General features: G+C 45.7%; 1 protein-coding gene across 1 annotated transcript in view; it reads left to right on the top strand.

Moving 5' to 3' along the window:
* Positions 1–25,645, top strand: part of LOC130388334 (adenylate kinase isoenzyme 5-like) — a 40,413-nt gene that overhangs the window by 7,022 nt on the left and 7,746 nt on the right. The window contains exons 2-6 of the mRNA XM_056597795.1: positions 1,748–1,939; positions 9,793–9,883; positions 12,160–12,224; positions 18,510–18,579; positions 19,471–19,518. Of these exons, the coding sequence (XP_056453770.1) occupies positions 1,748–1,939; positions 9,793–9,883; positions 12,160–12,224; positions 18,510–18,579; positions 19,471–19,518 (466 nt within the window). The remainder of the gene's footprint in view (positions 1–1,747; positions 1,940–9,792; positions 9,884–12,159; positions 12,225–18,509; positions 18,580–19,470; positions 19,519–25,645) is intronic.

Here is a 25,645-nt window from a genome sequence, read left to right as displayed (position 1 = left end):
AGGGGGGGGGGGGGGTGGGGGGGCTATTCGCAAGAGTTACTGGTAGCTATGGAAACAGGAACTTTGGGTTAGCACGACACAGATCTCGAGCACAGAATACAGCAGGAGTGTAAGGCAACAAAAACAACTTCATTCAGCTGCTAATTTTAGGTTTGGGTTAAGAGGGGGGGGGGGGGGGGGTTGGAGTCAGATCGAATATAGTCTGTTGCCTCAGTGTATTGCATTTTAATGAGCGAGGCCAACTGTGTGCAGAGAAAACAATGAACGTTCAGATGGGGACATTGTCGGCGAGGCAGATGAATGGAGACCGGGCGACGCCTGTTGATCGAAGGCTCCATTTGGGGGAATGGGCTTCACTTAGAGCTCCTCTGTTCCCCGGCGACAGCGCGCTATTAGGCTGCTCGAGAAGTTACATCAAAACAAGCTCAATCAGAACGCAGCCTTTCTACTCTGGCCGGGGCCCAGTCGTTTGTTGTTGAAGCCGATGACTTCCTATTAGTGCACATTCTGTCCCCATTTAGCTCAGCTGGGTTATAAATACCCAGTGGGACTCCTACATCAACACGGGGTTTTAGAGTTAAGAGCAATGGCCCTTCACAAATTACAGCTACGTCACTCTGACATTCATCTGACGAGTTATATTAAAATCAAGAACGCATTTCATATCCTTAGCTGATCCTCCATTTTTACAGCATACGCATTGCATCGTTGCAGAGCAATGCAGAATAATCATATGGCATACCCCTTGATTTTTTGGTTCCAATGCAATAATTGCGTATCGTATGAAGAATAGCAGTAACGGACGCTGATCGCTCTTGTCAAGTTGTTACTTGGATTAATTGGTTGAATGGTTAATTGTGATATTTGAGACACTACTGATGATCTTTACAACTCATTAGCCAAAGCTGTCCCTTAACTGAACTCCCCAAGCCGACGAGTCTGTTTCTGAAAGTCACATCAGGCACACATAGTGCTGTCGGCTGGGATTGGTTCCACGCTGCAGTTTTGCAGATGCAAGACGTCTTGTATTTTGACCTTTATATAACCTTTGTAGAGCGGCTGTGATTCAGCATGACATGTTCTGTCAGACAGTCCTGCATTGACAGACCATTATAAAAATCATATCAAGGAGCTTTGCAAACATAAGTAATGATATGTAGGTGTCACTGCTGCTTGATATTTTGAGATCTCTGCAATACAACTGCATTAGTCATCACATTAATGTGCATTCAAACGCCAAATTCAGGGTCTTACTTGATGGCATACAGAAAAGAATGATGGAGCAGCCAATGACTATGAGAGGACAGCTAATTAAAGGTGGTGTAGGGAGGATTTAAGAGCTAACATTTGAGTGTAATATGCTAGGAATGACAGAGCCGTTATATGTGAAATGCCCTGAAAATATCTGTTATGTTTTTGTCGGCTACGTTCTCTCTCTCTCTCTCTCTCTCTCTCTCTCTCTCTCTCTCTCTCTCTCTCTCTCTCCCTCTCCCTCTCCCTCTTTCTCTCTCCCTCTCCCTCTCCCCCTCTCCCTCCCTCTCTCTCTCTCTCTCCTCTCTCTCTCTCTCTCTCTCTCTCTCTCTCTCTCTCTCTCTCTCTCTCTCTCTCTCTCTCTCTCTCCCTCTCCCTCTCCCTCTCTCTCTCTCTCTCTCTCTCTCTCTCTCTCTCTCTCTCTCTCTCTCTCTCTCTCAACAATTTTAAAAAAGTGTCCTTGAACTTGAACCCCCCCTCCCCCCCTCCCATGCAGATCTGCACCCCCGACCTGGTGGTGTTCCTGGCCTGCGCCAACCACCGCCTGAAGGAGCGCCTGGAGCGCCGGGCGGAGCTGCAGGGACGCCCCGACGACAACCCCAAGGCCACGGAGCGGCGCCTCACCAACTTCAAGCAGAACACCATCCCCCTGGTCAAGTACTTCCAGGAGCGGGGGCCCATCGCCACGGTAACCGCCTCCGGACCGGGAAGAAACAACAGAACCTGACTGTGTGTGTTTAGGCGCAAGGGCGGGGTCGTGTGTGTGTATCTGTGTGTGTGTGTGTGTGTGTGTGTGTGTGTGTGTGTGTGTGTGTGTGTGTGTGTGTGTGTGTGTGTGTGTGTGTGTGTGTGTGTGTGTGGTGTGTGTGCGTGTGTGTGTGTGTGTGTGTGTGTGTGTTTGAGTATATTGGTGGGTTGGTGCGTGTGTGTGTGGGTGTGTTTGTGTGTGTGTCGGTGTGTTTGTGTGTTGGTGTGTGTGTGTGTGTGTGTGTGTGTGTGTGTGTGTGTGTGTGTGTGTGTGTGTGTGTGTGTGTGTGTGTGTGGGTGTGGTGTGTGTGTGTGAGTATATTGGTGGGTTGGTGCGTGTGTGTGTGGGTGTGTCGGTGTGTGTGAGTTTGTTGGTGTGTGTTGGTGTGTGTGAGTGTGTTGGTGGGTGGGTGGGTGTGTGTGTGGGGGTAAATGTTTGTCTAAGTGTGTGTGTGGCTGTTTGTCTGCGTCTATTTCTGTACTTAGCGTATCAGTGTGCTTGAGCATGTTTGTGTACACACACACACACACACACACACACACACACACACACACACACACACACACACACACACACACACACACACACACACACACACACACACACACACACACACACACACAAACATCTCCCAGTGTAGTCAAGTACATTGTGTGTTCTTGGAGGTGTGGTTCATGCAGAATACACACAAAGCTAAACAAAAGTAAACACAGAGTCTCTGCCGTGGCTGCAGAGTGCTCAGACAGGAGCACGGCTGGTGGCTAACAGCTTCCCCACACCTCGAGCACGGTGAGGAGAGTGGCGACAGAGTGCTCGCTGCACACTCGCGAGTGCTGAGTAGACTGGCTGAGCATGACGGCGCATCCGCTAGTAAGGTGTGAGTCCCCTGCCCCCGTCCCAGCCGTCGCTCATCCAAGCCAAGAGGCTGCCCTCGTCAGCTCCTCTGGTGTGTGCTCCCATGGATCTAGGTCAGTATCGAACGTGGCGCCACATCGCCAGTGAACAAAAAAAACGATTTACTTTTCAGACCACAAAGAAAATAAACTATTGTTTTTGCGACGGTCGGGGCGTCTCCCGAACGAGGATCTAAACCTGTTAAAGGGTAGACGTCCAAATAGCCTTGGGATGTGTCGCTGCAGTGTGCGAATGGCGCCGGGGGGGGGGGGGGCAGGCCGGGGGTGTCTCCATTCCCGTTGAATGTACCGCGTCCTGCTGCCAGCAGAGAGCAGAGAAGCTAACACTTGCAAAGTAAACAACACATTAACGCAGAGTCCCTCCCACACGTCCCTCGGCACGCCACGCCCGTCCTTATGGCCTTCTGTGCGGAACATGAGCGATAGATACGGCGCTGCTATGTTCCTTGCCGGTCACGGTCAACTTTTGACCACTTGGTTTTTCCCCCCTTGGTGTTTCTGTTATTCGTCTGTTTGTTTTCTTCGGGGCTCTCGCGCCTTGCGTGCGTGTGCTGGGTAGAAAAAACGCCTCTTCTTGTCTCTCTTGCTCTCCGCTTTGGTCCGCTCTCCCGTGGACTTTCTAGATTGCTTGTTCGCTCACCTCTCTCCCGTTCATCTTGTTAATCGCATCACTATGATGTTCCATTTCTGCTGTTCTATCCTGGGTTTTTTTAGGGCACCACACAGTACCCACAGCTTGTAGGCTTTGTGTTTTCATTTTTTAGGTTTGATAGCCAGGCTCAGAAATGACTTGACCTGCCTCTTTGTGACCGGTCTAGGTCGGTCATGAACAGGCTGATCTTTGACCCCTAGACCTGCTTCCTGCAGGGAATCCAACATGATTTGTACCAGCCTCAATGGACTTTCTCCGTCTGGAAAATAGATAACATGATCTAAGGAAGCGGTTGTTGAACCTCTGGAAGGTTTCTGACTTGTAGATAAAGTAATATATATTCCCTTTACCCATCAAGGCTTTTACATCTTGGGCAGATCGCCTGCTTGGAAGCCTTAGTTTCACCTTCAAGGGAGCGAATGAATGTACTTGTTGGCCATTTGAAGATTGTGCTGCTTCATTCCTCATCCGTTTAGAAACACTGACAGGAGATGTGACCTACTTCTGCCTGAGCATCTTCTGTTCTGCGCTGGCGGTAAAATAGTCTCCCTCTTGGCTCATGAATAATGGGGGTGGTTAGGGCCGTGGTAACGGCCACGTGTTTGAGCATGAAGCATCTCTATGTCAGACTGATATCTTTCATCTGATTTTACCAACTCTTGTGTGGCTGTGCCGGTGCCCAACGTCTTTAGCCTCATATGGCAGCGCCCTCAGATCCAATATAAATGTCTCAACAACAGCTGTCGCAGTGGTCGTATCTGGCTCCAGCCATGCCTTAGCCAGAAACATTAGCTCACGTCTGTTGACGTGGAGCGTAATCTATCTGAAGGTTCCATGCATGAAGGCATTGGTTCATGATAAACACTGTGAGCCCATTCCTACCTCCCATTTCTGTTTTAGACTAATATAGTTATATATCTGGTGGAAGGGTTCCAGCAATCTAGACCACTGCGTTTTTCGATGACTACTGGGGTCTCAAAATAAGGAATAAAACCTGTAAGCTGATGTGCTCTCAGTTGTTCCTCTAACATGGCTGATGGATCGTATGGCTTTCTAACAACGCTCTCAACGTGCCTTGCATGCTGCTGCTGCCGTGTCCATTTAGTTTGGTTTGTTTAGTTTGTTTTTATTTGATAGGGACAAATTACTTGGGCTGCTTGATTATGGAAAAAATCATAATCCCGATTATTTTGGTCAATATTGAAATCACGATAATTCAAACGATAATTTTTTGAGTTTGAAAACATGATGTATTTATTCAGCAGGTCTCTCCCAAGAAACACTTTTGTAACTGAGAACGTGGAAATTCGCTGACATTCACGCACATACACAAACACCCCACTTAAGATCTTTCCGGCCCCCGCGCACTCACACTCACCTGTACTCCTATACGTGGCTACGTATCAGCTTGAACTGAGCCTGTAGACTTGGCCCTGAGCCTCGGTGGACCCCAGGAGACCTCCACTCGACGGCCGTGTCCACCGTGTGTATTGAGAGCATCACAAGAGGTTTGGGATATCGACCAACAGGCGGCATGCCCTCCAACAAAAGCTGGTTTCGAGAAACATTGTTTTTTAAAGTGGAACTGAAACAACAAGTGGGTCGAAGTGGATAAACACTCTGCGCTATGACATGATGGCTCAACAGTGCACCTCGTTTCACCGGGAGCTTTCCAGGTGCTTTTAGTACACTGTGTTTTGCACACTATGTGTTAATAGGATTTTGGACATATTACATACTACTCTTACATACCATGCAGTATACTAATAGTGGAGATTCAGACGGAATCATGGAATGTAAGAAATATCGAAATGGTAAAAGATAGAAGTGGGGGTGTTACTGTATTTCCCTAGAGCCCAAGGGGCCGTTCAAGATCAAGTTTGACAGGAATACATTACAATACTCGGCAACAAAGACCTGGCAGCTAGTTAATCTGATGGCAACAATAGTTTGCTCTTTATGGGCTGGCTGGCAGCTTTATATTGTCTATAAATAAGATCGCTGTTACACAAAGGCTACATCCCGACAGCTCTTAGACTGTATTGCAATCGGGAAGTTTTTATAAAATGAATACTTACCCCGCTATTCGTATTTATCTATTCATGGATGGAATCAAGCAAAGTAGAGCTTTTCTGTGAATGGCCTTGTTTTTGAAGGGTGCAATATAAATAAATAGATGATGAGCAGCAGCTGGGATGAGTTGTTGGTGACCTGACCTGCTCTCACAGTGCTTGTGCGGCAGCCATGTATGTACTGCATGTACTGATGTGCGTACAGTGTGTGTGCGTGCATTAATTGTTTTTTTTATTGTTTAGCAAAGTCGTATACAGTCGGCTAATTGCTTTTTAAATTAAATTCTGCATCGCCTCGAACGTCCTTGGCTGGTGAACGGGTGGCTGTTAAATATACGTCTGCGTGTGATGTCTGCTACACCTATGACGAGGCTGCCGCCAACGCCGCTACACAGCACACCTCCCTCTGTGTCTCTCTGTGGCCTAACGACGCCCAGGTGATTACAATTACAATTCAGTGCATCAACAGATCATTAGACAGCTAATGACATCAATGAGGGCCAACGATGGGGGTGACGTCAGCGCTGCTGCTCGATAGAATCCCAGGCCTCGGCAGAACTTGAGCTTCCTTCAGATTCTTTTTATTACGTTTCTTATACATTTAATTTGATTCAATCATTTAATTCAAGTTATTTTATTTGCCACTATTATTATTATTGCTGTTGTTATTTTATTTTCATGGTTCCGCTTCTATGTTCTGTGACTAAGACAACGTCACCTGTTCACACATACTATACTGATTGCATGAACAAACAAAACTAAAAGAATGAAAGTAAAAAAAAGCTTCCTTCACACAGAACCAATAATGGATCTCAGCCCTCGAACCCGGAATCATGGGCACCACTGCACACCCGACTCAAGGCCATTGGCTGAGTTACTCCTACGACTTATAGGGAATGTTTTAATTGTTTCCTTTTCCTCTGAGCAGAATGATGCTGCACCTTCTAAAATCGTTACAATCTGGCATTGCAGCCCCGGGATTGGGGAGAGAGATGTGCGCCTGTAGGGAAACAATTTCACCGTCGCTACTTTGGCCCTGAGGATTGTCTGTGCTGCTCGTCCTACAGAGCGAAGCCTGAACACAGCCTCTCACAGCCTTCAGCAGCCGGGGAGAGGAAATGAGAGGAAGGCCAGACTAAGGGTGGCCTTTCTAAAGGATTTCAAAGAGGATTTTAGATATTAAAAGGAAACTGTCTCTCCCAGCCCTTCCGATCCAATTCAATTCAATTACATTTTAGTTGTATAGCCTTTAATCACCATTACATTCTCAAAGGGCTAATGAGCAAATACAGTTATAAAATAAATCACTTTCCTCCCTTCTGACATCCAAACACGGATCCTCTACACATCTGACGTGAATATAACAAATATCGAATCAGGAAGAACCATCGCATAGGAGCAACGCCATCTCCGGTGAAACACGGTTCATTGCCTTTGGTGGTTTTTGATGGGATCAAACCAGTGCTAAACAATGTGTTAGTAGTTAGTAGCATCACCTGCCGCTAACTCTTGCCTTGCCACGTATCTCTGCTTTTATTCAAGCATTTAACAACCTCACAGCACTCTGTGCACAGTGTGGGCTACACACATGGCAAAGCCACCTTGAAACATAGAACGGATCACCTTTCAACGCCATCTGCACTATCCATGGCTTGGCCTGGTCCTTGCAATAGCAGACAATGGCTCCCAAAATAACGGCGTGATTCTGAGGGGCGGGAGTTCCTCAAACGTAGAGCGTAGTGGGTTGGATTCAAGCACGCTGAAGACATCTGAACCAGAAGGGACCCTGCTTTCATTCGTCAAGCCGCTACATCCATGTCTGTGTCTGTGTGTGTGTGTGTGAGAGGAGGGATGGGGGAATTGTGACTTATCTAGAGATGGTATGAAATGTCAAATATAATGCAGGGAACAATTTAACCTTTAGCTGAGGGCAAGGTCTCCAGGATCATCCAATCATATCGGGCCACAGAAACGCGGAGGTGGGGGTGGTGGTGTTAACGTTGATGTGACACTTTTAATTAAATGGAGCTTTTCAATATGCCGTCAAAGGATCTTGCTTCCGAAACTTTGAATTCCTTTACGGCTCGTGCATATAGAACTAATTTCAAAATATTAAACACGACACAAGCTAAACTCCCCAATTTGGCAATTTCACAATCCAAATACCCAGGTGGGGTTAATTATAGGGGGTCCGACACGACTGTCAAATACACACTTTGGGGGAATGAATAATGTGCTGCCTCTTTGATAACACCACAATTAAAATGGGCTATTGAAGCATTCCCAGACATAAGAGGCGTGGAGAAGGGCTTGATGTTAATAGCTGGGATCACAACCCAGGGGCAAGGTTTGCAGCATTCATTAAATACACAGCCTTTAACTTGGTCCTCCCAACAACCCACAGATCTGGCCAATCACACGTCTTCGATTTCATCCTTTGCATTTAACTGTAATTTATCTGTAGACCAGGAAAAAGCACGTTCTACAGGCTAAATAGCTGCTTATCCAATGAATGGTGTTTTATTTTACTGTTACTTTAAGATAGACAAATGGAGCAAAATAAAGCGAAGACACACATGCACATTATCCTTCATACTTCCATTTTTTTTATTTTTATTTAACCTTTATTTAACCAGGAAAGTCCGCAATTATATTGAGAAAACAACCTCACAAAAGGAACCATTAGCTTCCTCCAATTACATGAGATCAGGCTCTCCATGACAATGCCTGAATAGGAATACTTAGCAGGATAATGCCATGTGCTGACACATTGTAACATTGCACTCCTGCTGTGCTGTCCATTCCTCAAAACCCTGAAGAAACCGAATGCATTTTCTTCCCTAATTGGTTAGAATATTCTACGGTTCCAGCGGGTCTTCTGACAAAACCCGATCAGATGAAAGGCTTTCATTCCAAATGTCACATCTCATGATGGAAAGTCTTATCTGCCCTAGCCCTCTCTGTGAAAAGCTCAATTATTCATATTCGCTTTTAAATGTCTTCCGTTGTCGTCTTTAGTTTGCCATGTTTGTCCAATTGAATTAGTTTTTCTGAGTCACAGTACGTCAGACATTTAGATGCCAACACAGACACAAAAACCACACACCCACACACACATTCATGCACAGGCTATCCGCTCATTACGGGAGAAATGGAAAGTCTTATTCGGTGAAATGAAAAAAATAGTTTGGTCCTGTTTGCCTCATACCAGCCTCTTTCAAAACAAACATGACCAAGCCGTTTTCCAAGGATCTGCTCGCTCATTTATTACTTCAATGTCAAATACTGGCCTTTTTAATATTTATGAACGGGAATAATATGAAGATTTCATGCATTTATGCACCCTATTTCTCATTCTTTCATTTTCCGTTGCTCAAACCAACTGGCCACTCCGAATATCCCCTCACACCTGCCACCGCGCATCAGGGACATCGTATACCGTGTGTAGTTTCTAATCCTTTGTTTTAACATGTTTACGTTGTAGTAGGGATCTGGATCTTCAGTCGACTGTGTAACCATTTTTTATTCGTTACAAAATTCCACATATATAATTATATAAAATGTATATCAAATAAATACGGAGTATCGTAAAAAGTTGTTTTAAGTTCCAGAGACAGTCGGGGGGGGGGGTCCTCCTTCAGGTATGACGATGTTGTTGAGTGAAGAAGTAATCCTTTTACCTCACTCAGGGAGGTACCCACAACACGGCAGACAGTGGGGGCCTTTTCATAGCCTGTTGCCATAGTAACAGGGGGACGGGGGCTGCAGCAGTGTGGTTCGGACCCCCCCCTAACCCCCCCCCCCCCCCCCCCCACCCCCCACAGCCTCACTTGGCCAATTGACTCTTTGTTTTGGGACGAGCAATCAATGCCTTGTCTCACAGACGGAGAGAAAAGTGTTATCATCAAGACAATTATTGATTGTCTTGATGATTTAACCTTTACATCCCATAACCACGAATTTACCCCTGCCACTAGATCTTAAGTAAGCTTGAAACTGAATTTATTTGACTCTAAACAGGGATTACTTTCAATCTATACATTTCAGTAAAACATTACATAATATATAAATTGTTTTTTTTCCTTTTTGGGTTAGTCTCCCCCTTCAATGTGTTTTGACAGAGAGTGGCAGCTGATAAATATTTCTTCTTTTCAGTTCGATGCTGATCGAGATGAGGAGGAGGTTTTCAGTGACATCAGCATGACTTTGGACAGCAAACTTTTCCCTTTCAAATCACGGGTAGCAGGTGAGTGTAAATGAATACAGTTGTTTACACAAATATACTGTATACAAACACTCACATGCAATATTAGGAGGTGAGCAAAAGAGTGATTGCATTTTGGTTATTGGCGGCAAGTATTGGCTGTGTCTATTTTAAAGTTGTATTTACTTAAAACATACTGACGAACGCGCAATAACTCCTCACACCTGCAACAGGGACATTGTATCAGGGCCCTCTTTAGTTCCTCGTTCTTCATGTTTGTTTGGTGTGGGGATCTGTTTTTGGCCTTTGGCCTTTTTTCTTCTGTATCAAATTAAGAACTTAATTCCGATTACATTACTTCACAGGATATTTATTAAAAGTGTAGATCAAATATTATTATGGGGTTATTATAAAAGTTGTCTGATAAATAATGTATATTTAATATATTCAAACAATTCTAGATTCATCGTTTTTAGCATTATAGTTAGCATTTCATAGTAGAAGCAGTGTCTCCATAAACCATCAGAGAGTCGTGTGTCCTCCTTCAGGTATGACATGCCTGTATGTGTTTGTGTGTGTGTGTGTGTGTGTGTGTGTGTGTGTGTGTGTGTGTGTGTGTGTGTGTGTGTGTGTGTGTGTGTGTGTGTGTGTGTGTGTGTGTGTGTGTGGGTGGTGTGTGTTTGCGTGAGTTTTCATGACATGTGTTTGTGTGTTTATGTTTTGCATGAGAGATTTTATTAAAGCCAGGGTTGAAGAAACGTTCAATATGAGAACCCCTTCGGTCCCAGACTGACTTTAAAGCAGCTCCAGGTGGCTACAGCAGATGTCAAGACATGTGGGTGGGAGGCAGACAGATAACATGAATCAACATAAGGAAAGTTATCCTTCGAATTAAGGGGGATTTATAGCAAAGAAATGCTGAAAGTGATCCAATTTTACGTTTAAGGGGATTTATATTACAAACTAATGATAAAATACATTATTGAAGAAGGGAAATGTGTCACTCGAAGTGTTGGCATATTATACCACTCCCTATTCTAGCTTCTTCATCTATATGTAACAAATAAATTAATATTTGTTCATGTTTATTAAAAATAGTTGGACATGTCTTCCTTGTGCCCTAGCAACCAAAACACCAAAAGCAGGTTGAAATGTTTCTCGGGAAATCAAAATAGAACCAGTTGAAAGTCAAGTATTTATCGCAGAAGATGCTAAACAGCGCAAAAAAGTGGAGCGCTTCGCACTTATTTGCCAACACTTAATCTATTCAGTTTCAGCATTAAGTATAGAAGCTAAGTAGTAGTTCAGTTTAGCTACTAATCACATTTTTTTCTGTTTTTGCCGAATGAAGAAGAAGATTCCTGTTCCTGTACTTTGATATTCCGAAGGTTTTTTATGCACTAAATAATTAAAATGAATTGCAACACGTACATTTCCCAAGCCCTAAACATATATCTTTAGAAACTTGCGCAAAATATTAATGTGGAATGTTTTGGGTAAGCAGCAATTATGTCTATTTAATGTTTGTTGATGAAGCAAGTTCTGCCGGCTATATCCACCGTTGATGCACAACATACAACATCTATTTTCAGTGCTTTATTCTGAATATTAAATGTTTTATTTGTTTATGTAACTTTCTGCATGCTGAGCACATAATACCATAATGTCTTAAACATAGCACAAAAGACTAACAGCCTTATACGATCCTAATGTTTCTATCTAAAAACAGGATTTCACCGCACCAATTCATTAGATACAGTTTTACCTAAGTAAGTAAATGATTGGAGCTGATTGAGCGCAACAGAGAGTAACAGTGAGCTGCGGAGAGCATTTGGCTGATGGCCTGCTAGCATTTGAATGCTGTTCATGCGCGCTCTTTAATGGAACATCACAACAGGGTGCACCATTAGCTCCCTTTGTTTGACCTTGGATGAACAGAGAAAATACATAAATACTGCAGAACAGAAAACACCATGAAAAGAGGCTTGATTTTTTTCGGTCCGTAAATCAAATAGAAATCCTCATACATAATATAATAATATTCAATCAAAGCTAGAGCAGGCAATTATTTTTAGAAGCCTTGAAATGCCGGACAGCGATCGATAAATCAAATGCTCTGACAAAAAAAGAGAAAGAATCTGGTGTCTTTGTCTGTCAGGGGCCGGTGATAATAAGCCCCGGCCTTTATAATCATTAGCCTCAGGCCGAGTTGAATGATTGCTTGAGTGCTACCTACCCAGCGACCCTGTTTCCGTCTGTACACCATGTGAAGATCTGACGTGTGCTACTCTGCTGCTGTGGTTGTCTTTGGTCTCCAGGGCCCGGTGAACTGGATCTCAGCCTACTGGGCGAACCCAACAGTCTGCCAGATGCTCCTGGGGAGGTAAGACCGTCCGCTGCTGCTAGTCCTCAGGTAGGGACCCAGTGGATAAGGCACTGAAGCTTCTCCTACTTTGTACCGATGCTTTCATCCAATGCAATCTAAGCCCGTCAAAAAAATGCACACAGGATCGATAAGGATGTTTAGCCTGCATGTCCGTGCTGATTCTCCGTTATATTGGACCACCGATTATTAGAAATATGCACGCTACCTCTCTGACGCCAAGATTGAAATCTTGATGAAAGTTATGAGTTATAAGAGTATGGAAGAAGGGTAAACTTAATACTATCGTGTGTGAGCCTTTTCCGTAGACAATTATGCCGCTTTTCCACCGCACATGTAGCTCGACTCGACTCGACTCGACTCGACACGACTCGACACGGTAGCAGCACGGGTCGTTTTCCACCGCAAATAGTACCTCCTGGACGTGGGCGGGGTCGGCTGCGCGAAAGGGCCGTGACGTATTTTTGTACGCGACGCAAACAACACCTACGCAACCCACACATGGACAGAACCCTCATAACAACAATGGAGGACATCGATAACATTACTATTATTAGCTGGCATGTTGAAGAAGTGGAATATGTTGGCTGCGGCGCTGCTATGGCTGTTACCAGCATGGTTGCCATGTCGCTCTCGTGACTTCGTCACACTCTCTGGCCAATCAGTGGCCGGGCGTCTGCTGACGTCACCTTTTAGCATCGGCTCAGCCGCTTGGAACCTAGAGCGAGGCGGTACTAGAAAAAGCAGCCACTTCAGGTACCAGATACCATGTTTTCGCGGTGGAAACACCAAAAATGCGAGCTGAGTCGAGTCGAGTCGAGTCGAGTCGAGCTGGTACTATGCAGTGGAAAAGCGGCATAACACTACAGTATAACCCCGATACTTTTATGTCAACCTCAATGTTTCTGGAAATGTTGTCCTTGATCTGAAGCCAAACAAACCTGTTTGATCATTTTTAAACAGTTATATAATTCACGCATTTAATAAGATGATAAAATATGCATCCAACCCTAATCTGTGCTACCATCCCTTAACGCGGTGGCTTAACACTTCAATCATATCGTGTTTCCCCTGCTCATGAAAAGGCTGTGCCCTGCTCACAGCCTCACCCACAGCTGGCGCGTGTGTTCTGTCACTTGTCCTTGATCCAATCAAATCAAATCCAAGCGTCAGATCATATTACATCGCCTTCTGTCCCGTGCTAATTGGCCGCTTTTAATTTGAAGTACATCTGACTTTGGAAGGAATGCTCTGAATACAATGTAACCTTGCCTTACCACAGTTGCCATGGCTGCCAGGGTTTAACCTAAGATCCTTATTAGTGCTGATACATTTTAGTGTCCTATAGTTACACAAATCACACATGGGAGCCATAGCCCGGAGACGATACACACTTCCGAACCTCTTGTGGGCAGCATCTGCTGCACTGCGTGTCTCTTCCTCCTCGTTCCTCGTGCACGCGGATCATGTGTATCATGAAGTGGTGTCAGAGATGCCACTGCCCTTAAGCATATAGTGTCCGAGCCTCATCAATAGGCTTTGGCCTACAGAGAGAGCAATGAAAGAGGCTTGTGTGGCTGGAGGGAAACATCACGCTTTCATACGTTTGATCCATCCTTTATGGTTTAGGTTTAGCTGACAAAACTGCACGTCGGGTTTCCAGAATGGGTTCTCGTTCAAGCAAACAAAAGGGAATTGTGCCGGGCAGAACCGAGACCAATAAAGGCTGCTACACACTGGCCCAACCGTTGGCCATCTGAAACGTTTGGGGAGACTCGGACGAGGGAACAACAATTGGTTGCGCGAATCAGCACGGTGTGTGGTAGAGGCGGACTCTCGCCACGAGACCAGCACCACCCGATGTAAAGGAGACTCATTGCATCTCGCGCAAGCGCAGAACGTACACACTGCTGTGTAGTTGGCCGTATTCTTCGAGGTGTGTTTTCAATGCAATTTACGAATGTTGTTGGCCGTTGGTTTGAGTCTGGGCGGTGTGTAGGCCCCTTAAGGTCACACCGTCAGTATTGTCAGCTCTTTGACTCTTCGAGACACTGTTGTGTCTGACGAATGAAGGAATCAAAGCATGCATAGCAAGCAGGCACCACAACGAGACGATATCGGACAGCGTTGTGTGTTTTCCGGCCCCTGGGAGCACAAACCTCTCCTGGGTTGTCCACTTTGGCAGGGACCCTGTTGGGTCTTCCAACCGCTGGACCACAACAAACGATGTTAGCACAATGGCCGACAGAGGTAGCCCACGCCAAAGTGGACGAGAGACGGAGAGAGCGTGTGGGAGAAGGCGGGGCACTGCCCCCCCCCGCCAACTCCCCAATCACGGGTCTGCTGCTGGTTTGATTGGAGAAGATTGGGGACTCGGTGGGGCATGTCCGTGGGCGGTCTGACACAACGGGCCGGGAGATGACGGCGGGACGGTGCTCCACGTTGCCCACACTTTGGACCACTCAGGCACGCCGCTGCGCAAGATGCCAATCCCAACGCCACAGTGCATCACCTTCAGACTCCGTGTAGAGATTGTGTTACCTAGGAGCTGCGCGGAGGAAATGAACTCTTGTGAGTCACGAAGCAGGAGGCTGGGTTAATGCGCCACTGCCGGGTCCTAATGACACGCCTGACGAGCGCTTTTTAATTACCTGAGGACACCGTTACAATCTATCATTCTTGGTTTTATTTTCCTTCTCTTTATCTTTGTTTATCTCTCTCTCTCTCTCTCTCTCTCTCTCTCTCTCTCTCTCTCTCTCCTCTCTCTCTCTCTCTCTCTCTCTCTCTCTCTCTCTCTCTCCCTGTCTGTCCCTCTCTCTCTCTCTCTCTCTCTCTCTCTCTCTCTCTCTCTCTCTCCCTATCTGTTTCTATCTCGCTCTCTCTTTCTCTCTCTCGCCCGCTCTCTCTCTCTCTCTCTCTCTCTCCCTGTCTGTCTCCCTCTCTCTCTCTCTCTCTCTCTCTCTCTCTCTCTCTCCCTGTCTGTCTCTGTCTCTCTCTCTTTCTCTCTCTCCCTGTCTGTCCCTGTCTGTCTCTCTCTTTCTCTCTCTCTCTCTCTCTCTCCCTGTCTGTCTCTGTCTCTCTCTCTGTCGCCCTCTCTATCTCTCTCTCCAGCCTCGTTCGTCCCTAGGGGGGTTAGGTGTGGCCACATACCGGCGCCTGTCAGAGTCTGCCTCAGCTTCCCAGTCCCTCCAGGGCGTCTCACACAACACACGTTCAGCAGCGCACCAGATGCCTCTAGTCTAAATAATGTTTTGTGTATAAGTCTGACTATCGCAAATAATGATAAGGGGAAAAAGATTATAGGTTATAGGTTATATAAGAGATTAATTGAAATGAGATTCATTCGGTGGTTTCCCCAGGTGTTATCTTGTGTGTCTTACCTCCTCCTTGGCTCCAAGACATGCCCAGTTTACTCTGCCTGAACCTGCACGGCTGTTTTTTATCCGAACACACAGTTAAGCTCTTGGCAGAGTTGGTCGCTCCGGTCGGTACGGGTCATAGGTCATTCGCGTGGTTCTCCAGTCAAAGTGGTTCAGGGTCACAGTTTCATCACAGAGCTCTTCACCTCTGACCCGGTTGCCACGGGTGACCAGGCCACCTGCGTCGCTCCGACGCAGGGGTGAGGTTGATCCTTTGCTGCGTCCTCCTCCGGTTTGGTTAGGTAAGCGTGCTCTACGCTGGGGCAGTTGTGAGGTGACCTAAAGCGTTGGTCAACGAAACAGCTCGCGGTTGGGGCTGCATTGAGCAGGACAGCCGAGGGCAGCTACTATCCGAGCTTCCTCGTTGCAGACCATAATAATAACAGAGCAAAAAACGCCAACCGTGTGCGATCGTGCCTTATTTATTTTGCTTTGGTTTTCCTGCAAAATTTTAATTGGTAATCTAAAGTAATGGGTTTATAATAGTATTATGACAAACTGTTTATTAGTGCGTCCATCTCCTGATTACAATCACGTCTGAACTGCACACCCATTTTTAATCTCGGAAAGTTAACTGGAGTACCTGTCTGAACATGTAAATTATGTCCAGTGTGTGGCCACTGGCCAAAGTGTATATTAAACCCACAATGCATTGTTTTTGGTTTGCTTCCTATTGTTGGGTCGATTTGGGGCATGCAGTATTCCAAAAGAAAACTGCTCTTTATGAAAAATGACTAACATGAACATTCTGCCAGTAAGAGTGTATCAAATCCCATTAAATGAAGCTCAAGGAGATGAATATGTGTTATGTATCTGCAAAGCCTTCCATGCATTATCTAGTTATTCCATATACATATAATAATATCTGCTTTCAATGCACAGGTGGCTTAGCAGACCACATTGAGGCTTATCACCTTGTTGAGAGTGCTTTGCCCATCTTTAACCCTTATAATAAGAGATAAGTACCCACTTCACAAGCACACACTCATGATGTGAGCTTGTTGTCCCTGAGTGATGAAGTGACACACAGTAAAATGACGTCAAAGTCCTTCATCCACTTTCGCATGGCTCCACTTCCCCCCCGCTCCACCGAAGGGATAATTGGCTAGTGGATTAACACCCAGGTGCTATTCCAGGTGCTTCCCTATTCCCCCAGGTGAATCAGGTACGAGGAGCTTCCCATCAATATAATGTCCTTCTGTTGTGACGTCACCTAATGTGTTCCCACATGGTCACGACACCTCCATTATGGTGAGTTATCCGATGGAGGCAATCATCCCCTAGTCGCTACAGTCATCGTTGGGGCTCGGGGGTTGTTGACATGTTGTTGACATGTTGACTCGGTCAACATGCTATACACAGGTAGAGAAGATTGAGCAAAATAGAGGCTCCAGTGCCTCCCGAACGTTTTCAGAGTCGTCATAGAACAAATACAGTTATGTATCCTCTTTACGATACATAATGGCTCTTTGATGCTCCTTTGATGTACCGGGTAAGATAAGCCTTCTTCCCGTTCCCGGGCACATGAAAAGAGAAGACCTAGTATCACTGTTATGATCGACAGCTGTGATACACAGTCTCCCTCTGGGCAAAGGGCTTATCAAATCATTATCGGTATGAAAACATTCAAATAAAGGAGGGCGCAAGGAACAATAGCGCCAATTGTTCACAAGCCGATGCCTGAACCAGCTTTCACTTTTCTATTCAAAGCAGAAGACGGAGATGGGACAAGGTTTATGAGGTGAATGCACGTCCAAACTTGAAGCCATGGAGAGAATCAATTGACTTATTCAGTCAACATCCTACTGTCGAACAAATGGCTTTCACAGCTTTACATCAGTCTAGTTTCACCTGCTCCTTATATGCTCTGCGTTATGATCGTGTTGTTTAACGTTGGACACTAAGCCGATAAAAATGTTCTCGTTCTCTCCGTCTCTCTCCCTCACCCTCCCTCACCTCTCGCTCTCTCTCTCTCTTTCTCTCCCACTCTCTCCCTCGCCCTCTCCTTCCCTCTCCCTCGCTGTGTAAGTGTTAAAACAACGAGAAGTGCTTCGTGTTAAGACACGCGACGTTAGGTCGAACTCTGCATTATTGAGCTGGGCAAGTTTCAAACAAACATACAACAAGCCACCTCTTAAAACCTTCTGTAATGTTGGACTGGACTGCATTAAAGGTCCTTAAAGGTCTCTGTAGGCTTCCACAATTATCTTCTGCCTTATCATTATTTGTTATTCAAACAGGGACAGCGCAAAAAATAAATACAACGCGGCAGAGACTGCCCGGAGCAAATTAACATCTGTAGAGTTTAACCCAGGCGTTGTCAAAAAAACACATTAATACAGTGAAATATTGCTCCACAGTGAAAAATTGTTTAATACATTGTTTGGGAAATATATAATCCACTCTGTAACAACCACAGCTCACGCCCTCCAGAAATATACAACAATCGGCTAATGGTCCAAACAAAACCAGTAGAGCTGATAGATCAAATGAGGAGGATCACTTCATGCAGAACGGCTTCCCTCCCTGCCAGATATCGATGCAGGATATTAAAGTCTCCTCTCTGTCAATATGTTTGGTTCCCCCGCTCTGTGATTCTCCGACCCTGCTCTCCCACCTGACAGCAGGTGGGAGAGCGGGGAGAGGAGGCTCGCCGTGCTAAAGCCTTCCTTCATCAGCCTCCTTGTTTACCGCAGGAAGGCTTTACAGGTGGGATGTCGACAAACACTGTCCCTCGCTCTGAGAACCAGCCACCTCCTGTTTTCTCGCCCTCGTACAAGACGCCGTTGCACACACTTGTTCTGTGTGGTGGCCTCTTATCTCGTTTCCTCAGCCTTGACGTTCTCTCCTTTCTCTCTGTGGGCAGGTGGATGAAGAGCGAGAGGAGGAGGAAGAGGAGGTGGAGGAGATTGGTTACAGTGAGGCAACAGCAGAGAGTGAGTGTTGGAGATTACCGTTGATGTGTGTCTGCGCGGCGTGCGTGTGCGTGTGTGTGTGTGTGTGTGTAACGTGCACACTTGGCAAACCAAATGTACACACACATGCACCAATCCCATATGTTCAGCCAACACTTCCCTCTCTGGAAAGTTTCCATCAGGTATCATGTTGCGTCTAGCTCATGAGACACTGTAAGAAATATATAAATAATGGAATTATTTGTTGTACAATTTTTTGCAAGCGTTTATCCTAAGTGCATTTTTTAAAGGGCACCACACTCACCAACAGGTGTGAGTGTGTTATGGAGGCCAATCATTGGAATCGGTCCCAGCAGCATTGATTGGCCAACGCAGAATGTGTGGTTATGTTTTGTATGTGTTCTCTGGCCCAGAACCAAATGTTATGTTACTGGTTGCTGTGCTGACACCACCAACGTTCATGCCACCAGCGTTCAGCACATACTTTTATCACCACAGCTGAAAACAATCAAACCAATCGAAATGGGAGGAATTTCCAGACTCGACAATACTCCACGACCATGTTTCTGTGTCAACAACCTTGACAGGGGGGCTACAGGGAAGAGATACAAAGAAACATAATTATTGATTTAAAATATATTTGATTATTAACAGCGTTGTAAGAAACAAAACACTAACAATACATCTATCTAGCAACATATACTTATCTTGTGAGTGTGTGTGTGTGTGTGTGTGTGTGTGTGTGTGTGTGTGTGTGTGTGTGTGTGTGTGTGTGTGTTGGTTTGTCTTTGTGTTTGCACTCATGTGCTTTTGTGTGTGCACGAATGTGTGTATGTGTGTGTGCATGTGCTTGTCTGTGTGTGTGTGTGTATGTGTGCGTGCATATCGCTCATCTCTTCTCCTCTCTGATAGGTTCCGACTGCACAGACGTCAGGAAACCAAAAGTCATCTTCATGATAGGTATGCACATCCACCGCCACACACACTCACAGACGCTCTCAAACAGGTCATTCATACCGGCTTATACGACCATGTTTGAATTGGCTCACTTGTGCCCTAAGGGCCTACCCCTATATAGTGAACACGACGTAGTAACCAGGACAGATTTTCCTTTGTCCTATGATTGTCCTGCACACTGGAGACGACTTAGCTGGAAGTGATGATGTGATTGATTGAATTTAAATCACCTGTGATTATTCTGGGTAATATATGACCCTGTTCACAGAGATCAGTTAAACAACCTGTCTTGAATCTACATCGTACCAAGATTCAAAAAGTCTGTTTACACAAAGGGCACAATACAGTTATAAAAGAGGAGTCTTACAAAGCAGTTGACTTCTTGCGACGTGTGTGTGTGTGTGTGTGTGTGTGTGTGTGTGTGTGTGTGTGTGTGTGTGTGTGTGTGTGTGTGTGTGTGTGTGTGTGTGCGAGAGTGGGCGAGGGAAGGTGAATTTCGCGCTGTGTTGTTTTTCAGGAGACTGTGATACTCGATGTGTGTTTGAACTTGGCATGAATTGAAATTGTTTGTGCTGTGGAAATATGGGGTGCATAACTTAAGTCACTTCTTTTGAAAGAGTGCTGAATTCACAGAGACTGGTGGTTGGTGCTGACACAGAATCAAGGACACCTTCAGAGCATAGCATTACTTTGTTCTTTAGTACAGAAAAAAAACAACATTAACACTAATTATGTGTCAACAATAAAACAGGGATGAATCCCGCGTCTCATGAGGTGGTTGTTTGGAACATCATTAGCAACACACACACACACACACACACACACACACACACACACACACACACACACACACACACACACACACACACACACACACACACACACACACACACACACACACACACACAGAAGCTGATTCACTGGAATATTCTGGAAGCCAGGACTGACCTGAATGACTCATCTGTAGAGGTAGAAGGAATCCCTGGGTTGGGGAGATGTGAAGCTCTGAGATCGCTAAACTCCCTTTACTCCTAGAAATGTCTCTTTTTTAAATGAGTTCCCTATTATAGTTTTTTCTTAGTTCTGTTTCATTTACTCTCCTTTGTGTCTACTCTCTGTACTTGTTTGTTTCGTATTCATGATGATGCATGTCTTGGCCAGGTTTACTATGAAAAATGGATTCTTAATCTAAGTGGGACTCTCCCTGTCAGATAAAGGCTGAAAAAAACGGTGTGGTGCTCTTTGGAAGATCAGCAGACTGCTTTGGACCCTGGCCTAATGGTCTAGTTATTAGGCATGATGACTCATAAAAGTTCAATGAACTGTGTATGTCGAACCCTCTCTAGCATTTGGATCAGTGTGACTGGAAATGGTCAAGAGTGCACAAAACAGAGCCTGTTTCCTGAAATGCTTAGATTGCTGCTTAACATATAAAATAAATTAACTCATTTTCACCATGTTGGCTCATTATGCCCATTTGCAAGTTTGAAGCAATCCAAAACCAAATCTGTTCAATCTGTCATTTTATTTCCCATTCCTAATCGAACGAAGCCAGTATCCACGTATCACGTCTACCGACACGATGTCACCCCGTTGCTGCTGCCCTCGTTTCAGGCGCTCATAACCCACAGCTGGCTGCTGTCCTTTTCTCACTTTGCACCATCCAAAAAAGTGGTGGAACGATCGACATTCATCCCGTATTCCGTCCGCCCACACAAATGATGGCAGAGTGCGCTCTGAAAACCGGGCCACATTGTCTCCAGCGGCCGATCGAGACCGACGATGACTGTGCCCGAAAGTCAACACCATCTGTGAGCGTGTGTCAGTATTGAGATCAGGCGATTAGACGTCGCACATTAGACGTCAGCCCCGTCCAGGGCCCCTGCTATACATGCAGCGGCCATGTGCGTCAGAGCCCTGCTAGATACGTGCGTGAACATACAGGTTTCTACAATCGATGGGTGGGGGCCGTGATGCATCGGTTTACATCGCTTTGGGGACCCCTCCGTCGATCATGTTTAATAATAGAAATGCATGTTCTTTGTGTTGGACGCCTCCTCGCTTTTCATTGGTTCATGAGCGGTGACGTGTGTGTCTGCTTCTGCGAGGGATTCGGTCTAGACGCCAACCTGCCTCTGGTCCAGCTCGACTGGACGCAGCCTACACCACCCTCCCAGTTGGTTCTGGCAACCCGCTGTCTTCGTCTCTGGCACTGCATCCCTCATTCCTCACTCTGTGTCCCCGTCTCACAATGGTTTCACTTCCCGGTTCGCGGAGAAGTTGGAGACAGTCGTCCAAACAAGGCGGTAGAACATGAAAGAAGAGCGATCAGAGAAACAAGTTAACAGGCGAAAGGCAATTTACGTGTTCAAAAGAAAAGAAACACAACGCAACAACAACGCTTCTCTCTCTCTCTCGCTCTCTCTCTCTCTCTCTCTCTCTCTCTCTCTCTCTCTCTCTCTCTCTCTCTCTCTCTCTCTCTCTCTCTCTCTCTCTCTCTCTCTCTCTTGGCGTCTTTTCCTCTTCTCCTCCTCACCATCCCATCTGCTCTCTGGCTGTAGGAGGGACGAGGTAGTGATAGAAGGGTTCACACTTGCAGGCTGAATCTGTTTGAGAGTGTCCCAGCAGTTTATCTCTCACTTGAGGCATATACACACACACACACACACACACACACACACACACACACACACACACACACACACACACACACACACACACACACACACACACACACACACACACACACACACACACACACACACAGTAATGTGTGGGATTGGTGTCTATTCCCACACATTAGTTAGGGAGCTGTGAAAAACATTGGTTGCGCTTGAGATATGTGATTCTCTGTTTTCCGGTGCCTTATTGATTTGATTCCCACAACAACAACAAGCTCAAGTTATGTAGAGTTCATCTCTCCGTACACTAGGCGGTCCGGCTCGAAGCACAGCTCCCACAGCTGTGATGAAACACTCCAGGAACACCGACATACCACTCACACCATTCTCCACCCTCTTTCTGGGAGAAACCTTTGATGAGGGAGCCAGACTCACTCACTCAGTCAGCCAGTCACTTAGACAGACGGACATTCATTCAGTCAGTCAGTCAGTCAAACAGCCAGTGACTCTGTCAGACAGACAGGCAGTCAATCATTGAGTCAGTCAGACTGGCACTCATTGAATCAGTCAGGCACTAATTTACTTACACACTCACTCTCTCACTCACTTACACACTGACACACTCACTCACTCTGTGAGTGAGTGAGTGAGTGAGTGAGTGAGTGAGTGAGTGAGTGAGTGAGTGAGTGAAAAACTGTATATACTTGCCAGTTCATGGTTCAGGAGATGCACCTTTGAGTTATTTCAGTAAACTGGTTGATCTAACACTTCACACATTTCCCTTCTTTGGAGAAAGTCAAGATTCACCTGGTAACAAATTAACAATTCAGGACAGATTTGGAAAAAAAGTCTAATGGAAATGTATAGAAATATGCTTGGCGTATTATGACAACTTGTTCAACCATTTTGCATGCGAAGACTTTTGCAATGAACTAATGCCTAAATGTTGTGGGGGTGAGACTATTCAATAGAGAGACCCATTACAATACATTTTGATCAACATGACACAAGCAATTGATAATGTAGGAAAGAGCAGAGAATTGTACATAATCATTTGCATGAATGTACCAAAGCATTTGCAACTTGTTCAAAGAAATGAGAAACTACTTTTTTGATGTGCACAAACGACACAATGATGTGAAGTTTGAACAGGTAGTTTTGAGTATTTCAATTCTGATCTGAGAAATGTACCAAAGCGACTGAGAAAAACTGTAATCTGCTTTCAATTTGAATCAAACCTTTATCAGAATTAACAGCAAGGAGGAAAAATCTGATCTGGGCTCCAGCCTACAACAACCCCATCGGGTTATAGGGTTAGTTACCTGCTGGTGTAATACAGCTCTGCTCATTATGGGACCAGAGTGGCTGCCAGGCTTATAGTTTTTTGTTCTCTTTCCAGATTCCCAAAAGCTAGGCTGGCAGAATACTAGTGCAAACGACAAGAGAGAGAGAGGGAGAGGACAGGCAGACAGGCAGACAGACAGACAGAACTGCAGCCAATTCAACTCCTGTTCTATTTAGTGTTAACGCAGTGGATCTTCAGTGGATGGCTTCAGCCTTCCTCAAATATTTTTTATTGAATTAAATCCAAGGCAGTCTCTCTCTCTCTCGTTATCTTTGTTTATCTATCTCTCTCTCTCTCTCTCTCTCTCTCTCTCTCTCTCTCTCTCTCGTTATCTTTGTTTATCTATCTCTCTCTCTCTCTCTCTCTCTCTCTCTCTCTCTCTCTCTCTCTCGTTATCTTTGTTTATCTATCTCTCTCTCTCTCTCTCTCGTTATCTTTGTTTATCTATCTCTCTCTCTCTCTCTCTCTCTCTCTCTCTCTCTCTCTCTCTCTCTCTCTCTCATGGCCTTTTGCCAAGATTAAAAGGCCACTATAGGAGCGGGGTAGACGACGCGCAATCCAAAGTACAAAGTAGGCAATCCGATCCGAAGTTCAATCAAAAATGCTTTATTAGATAAAGCTTCAAACAAAATGATTCTTCTTGCTAACTATACTTATTTGCCAACATTTGCGAATATTGTTTGCGATTGTATGCGATTGTTTGCGGTCAAAAAAATGTCCCGCTTCCCCGTCTAGCTCTCGTTTCTGTTACAGTCCCGCAGGTGAATTAAATCCCTTTAATTAGCTGAATGACTGCGACAATATAACTGACCTACTGGGGGAGCCAGACAGAATACAAACTCAAATTAACCATAGATATATAAATTATTATTGTTTCCATTTCATTATGCCATACTTCCGTTATGGCTCCAACACTCTCTCTCTCTCCTCTCTCATGTTGCCTTAATGTCACGTGGAGTCGAGAATCTGGGTATATGGAGAATATGGATGTATGGGGGGTTGAGGGGGGGGGGGGGTGGCCTGTCTTATTGCTGCCCTTCTCTGGGTGATGATGATGATGATGAAGCACCTCCGACGAAGGCTTCGCTCAAGGCCTCATCGTCAATTCAAACGGCAATGAAAGAGGAATCCTTAAGTGCTGATTATGGTTCCACGTTCAAGGGGACCCCTTACGTCCTTGCGGACTCTCCTTGCGGACCCTCCTTCCCTCTCCGCAAGGGCCGGACGTGCGCCTCCCAATAATCGTAACCTTCCGTCGAGGCGACGCAGCAGCGAGGGCTGTGATTGGTCCACTCACTAAACCCCGACACAGAACCATGAAGGTTCCCGACTGCGTCGAAGCGTCTGTGGGGTCGCTGCGTTGCGGGAACGTGGGACCATAATCAGCCCTTAAGGAACCAGGAGTTTGTTCGGAGCTCTGGATCTAAACGCCGGTGGGACACCAGGCAAGCCAAGGGTTAACCAGTGCATGTTCCAACACCTTACTCTACTGGTACTTTGGTCAATTTTGTATGTATTTCATGAATTATTTGATGTTTTTGACTCGTATTCTGCTCCCATCCACTCTGCTGGACTTAAATATGATGGAAGCAGATCTGCAGTGATCGACAGGTGGCTTCTAGAGTGGTCTGACGAGCAGGGGCGGCCCCAGCACATTTGGCGCTCTAGGAGAGGGGGGGGGGGGGGGGTATGAAGCGATTGTTGACGGGGGGGGGGGGGGGGGGGGGGGCGCGATTGTTGACGGGGAGACGTGGCCAATAAGTAAAAAAAAAAATCGGGCACATTTTATATTTTGCGCTCCCCCTCTAGATGGCGCTCTAGGCGGCCGCCTGACCCGCCTGTAGGGAAGGCCGCCCCTGCTGACGAGAGAGAGAGAGAGAGAGAGAGAGAGAGAGAGAGAGAGAGAGAGAGAGAGAGAGAGAGAGAGAGAGAGAGAGAGAGAGACCAAAGACCAAAATGATTTTCATTGCCTAAAAGAAACCCAGCAAAAATAAAGCATAAAGAACCAACAAGGTTCAAAACGAACTACAACTGAAAGAGAACTGAAAGTTGAGCTAAGGCTAAATCTTAACATAAATCCACGGGGGGATGTTCCCCCTGGACAATGCGGATGAATACAGCGGTAGCAGGGTTGTTCACGGGAAGAATCAGCCACTGGTGAGGG

The sequence above is a fragment of the Gadus chalcogrammus genome, chromosome 8 (genome assembly GCF_026213295.1).
Source record: "Gadus chalcogrammus isolate NIFS_2021 chromosome 8, NIFS_Gcha_1.0, whole genome shotgun sequence".
NCBI lineage: Eukaryota > Metazoa > Chordata > Actinopteri > Gadiformes > Gadidae > Gadus > Gadus chalcogrammus.
The sequence above is the reverse complement of the archived record's forward strand: the minus strand, read 5'-3'. Positions and strand labels throughout refer to the sequence as shown.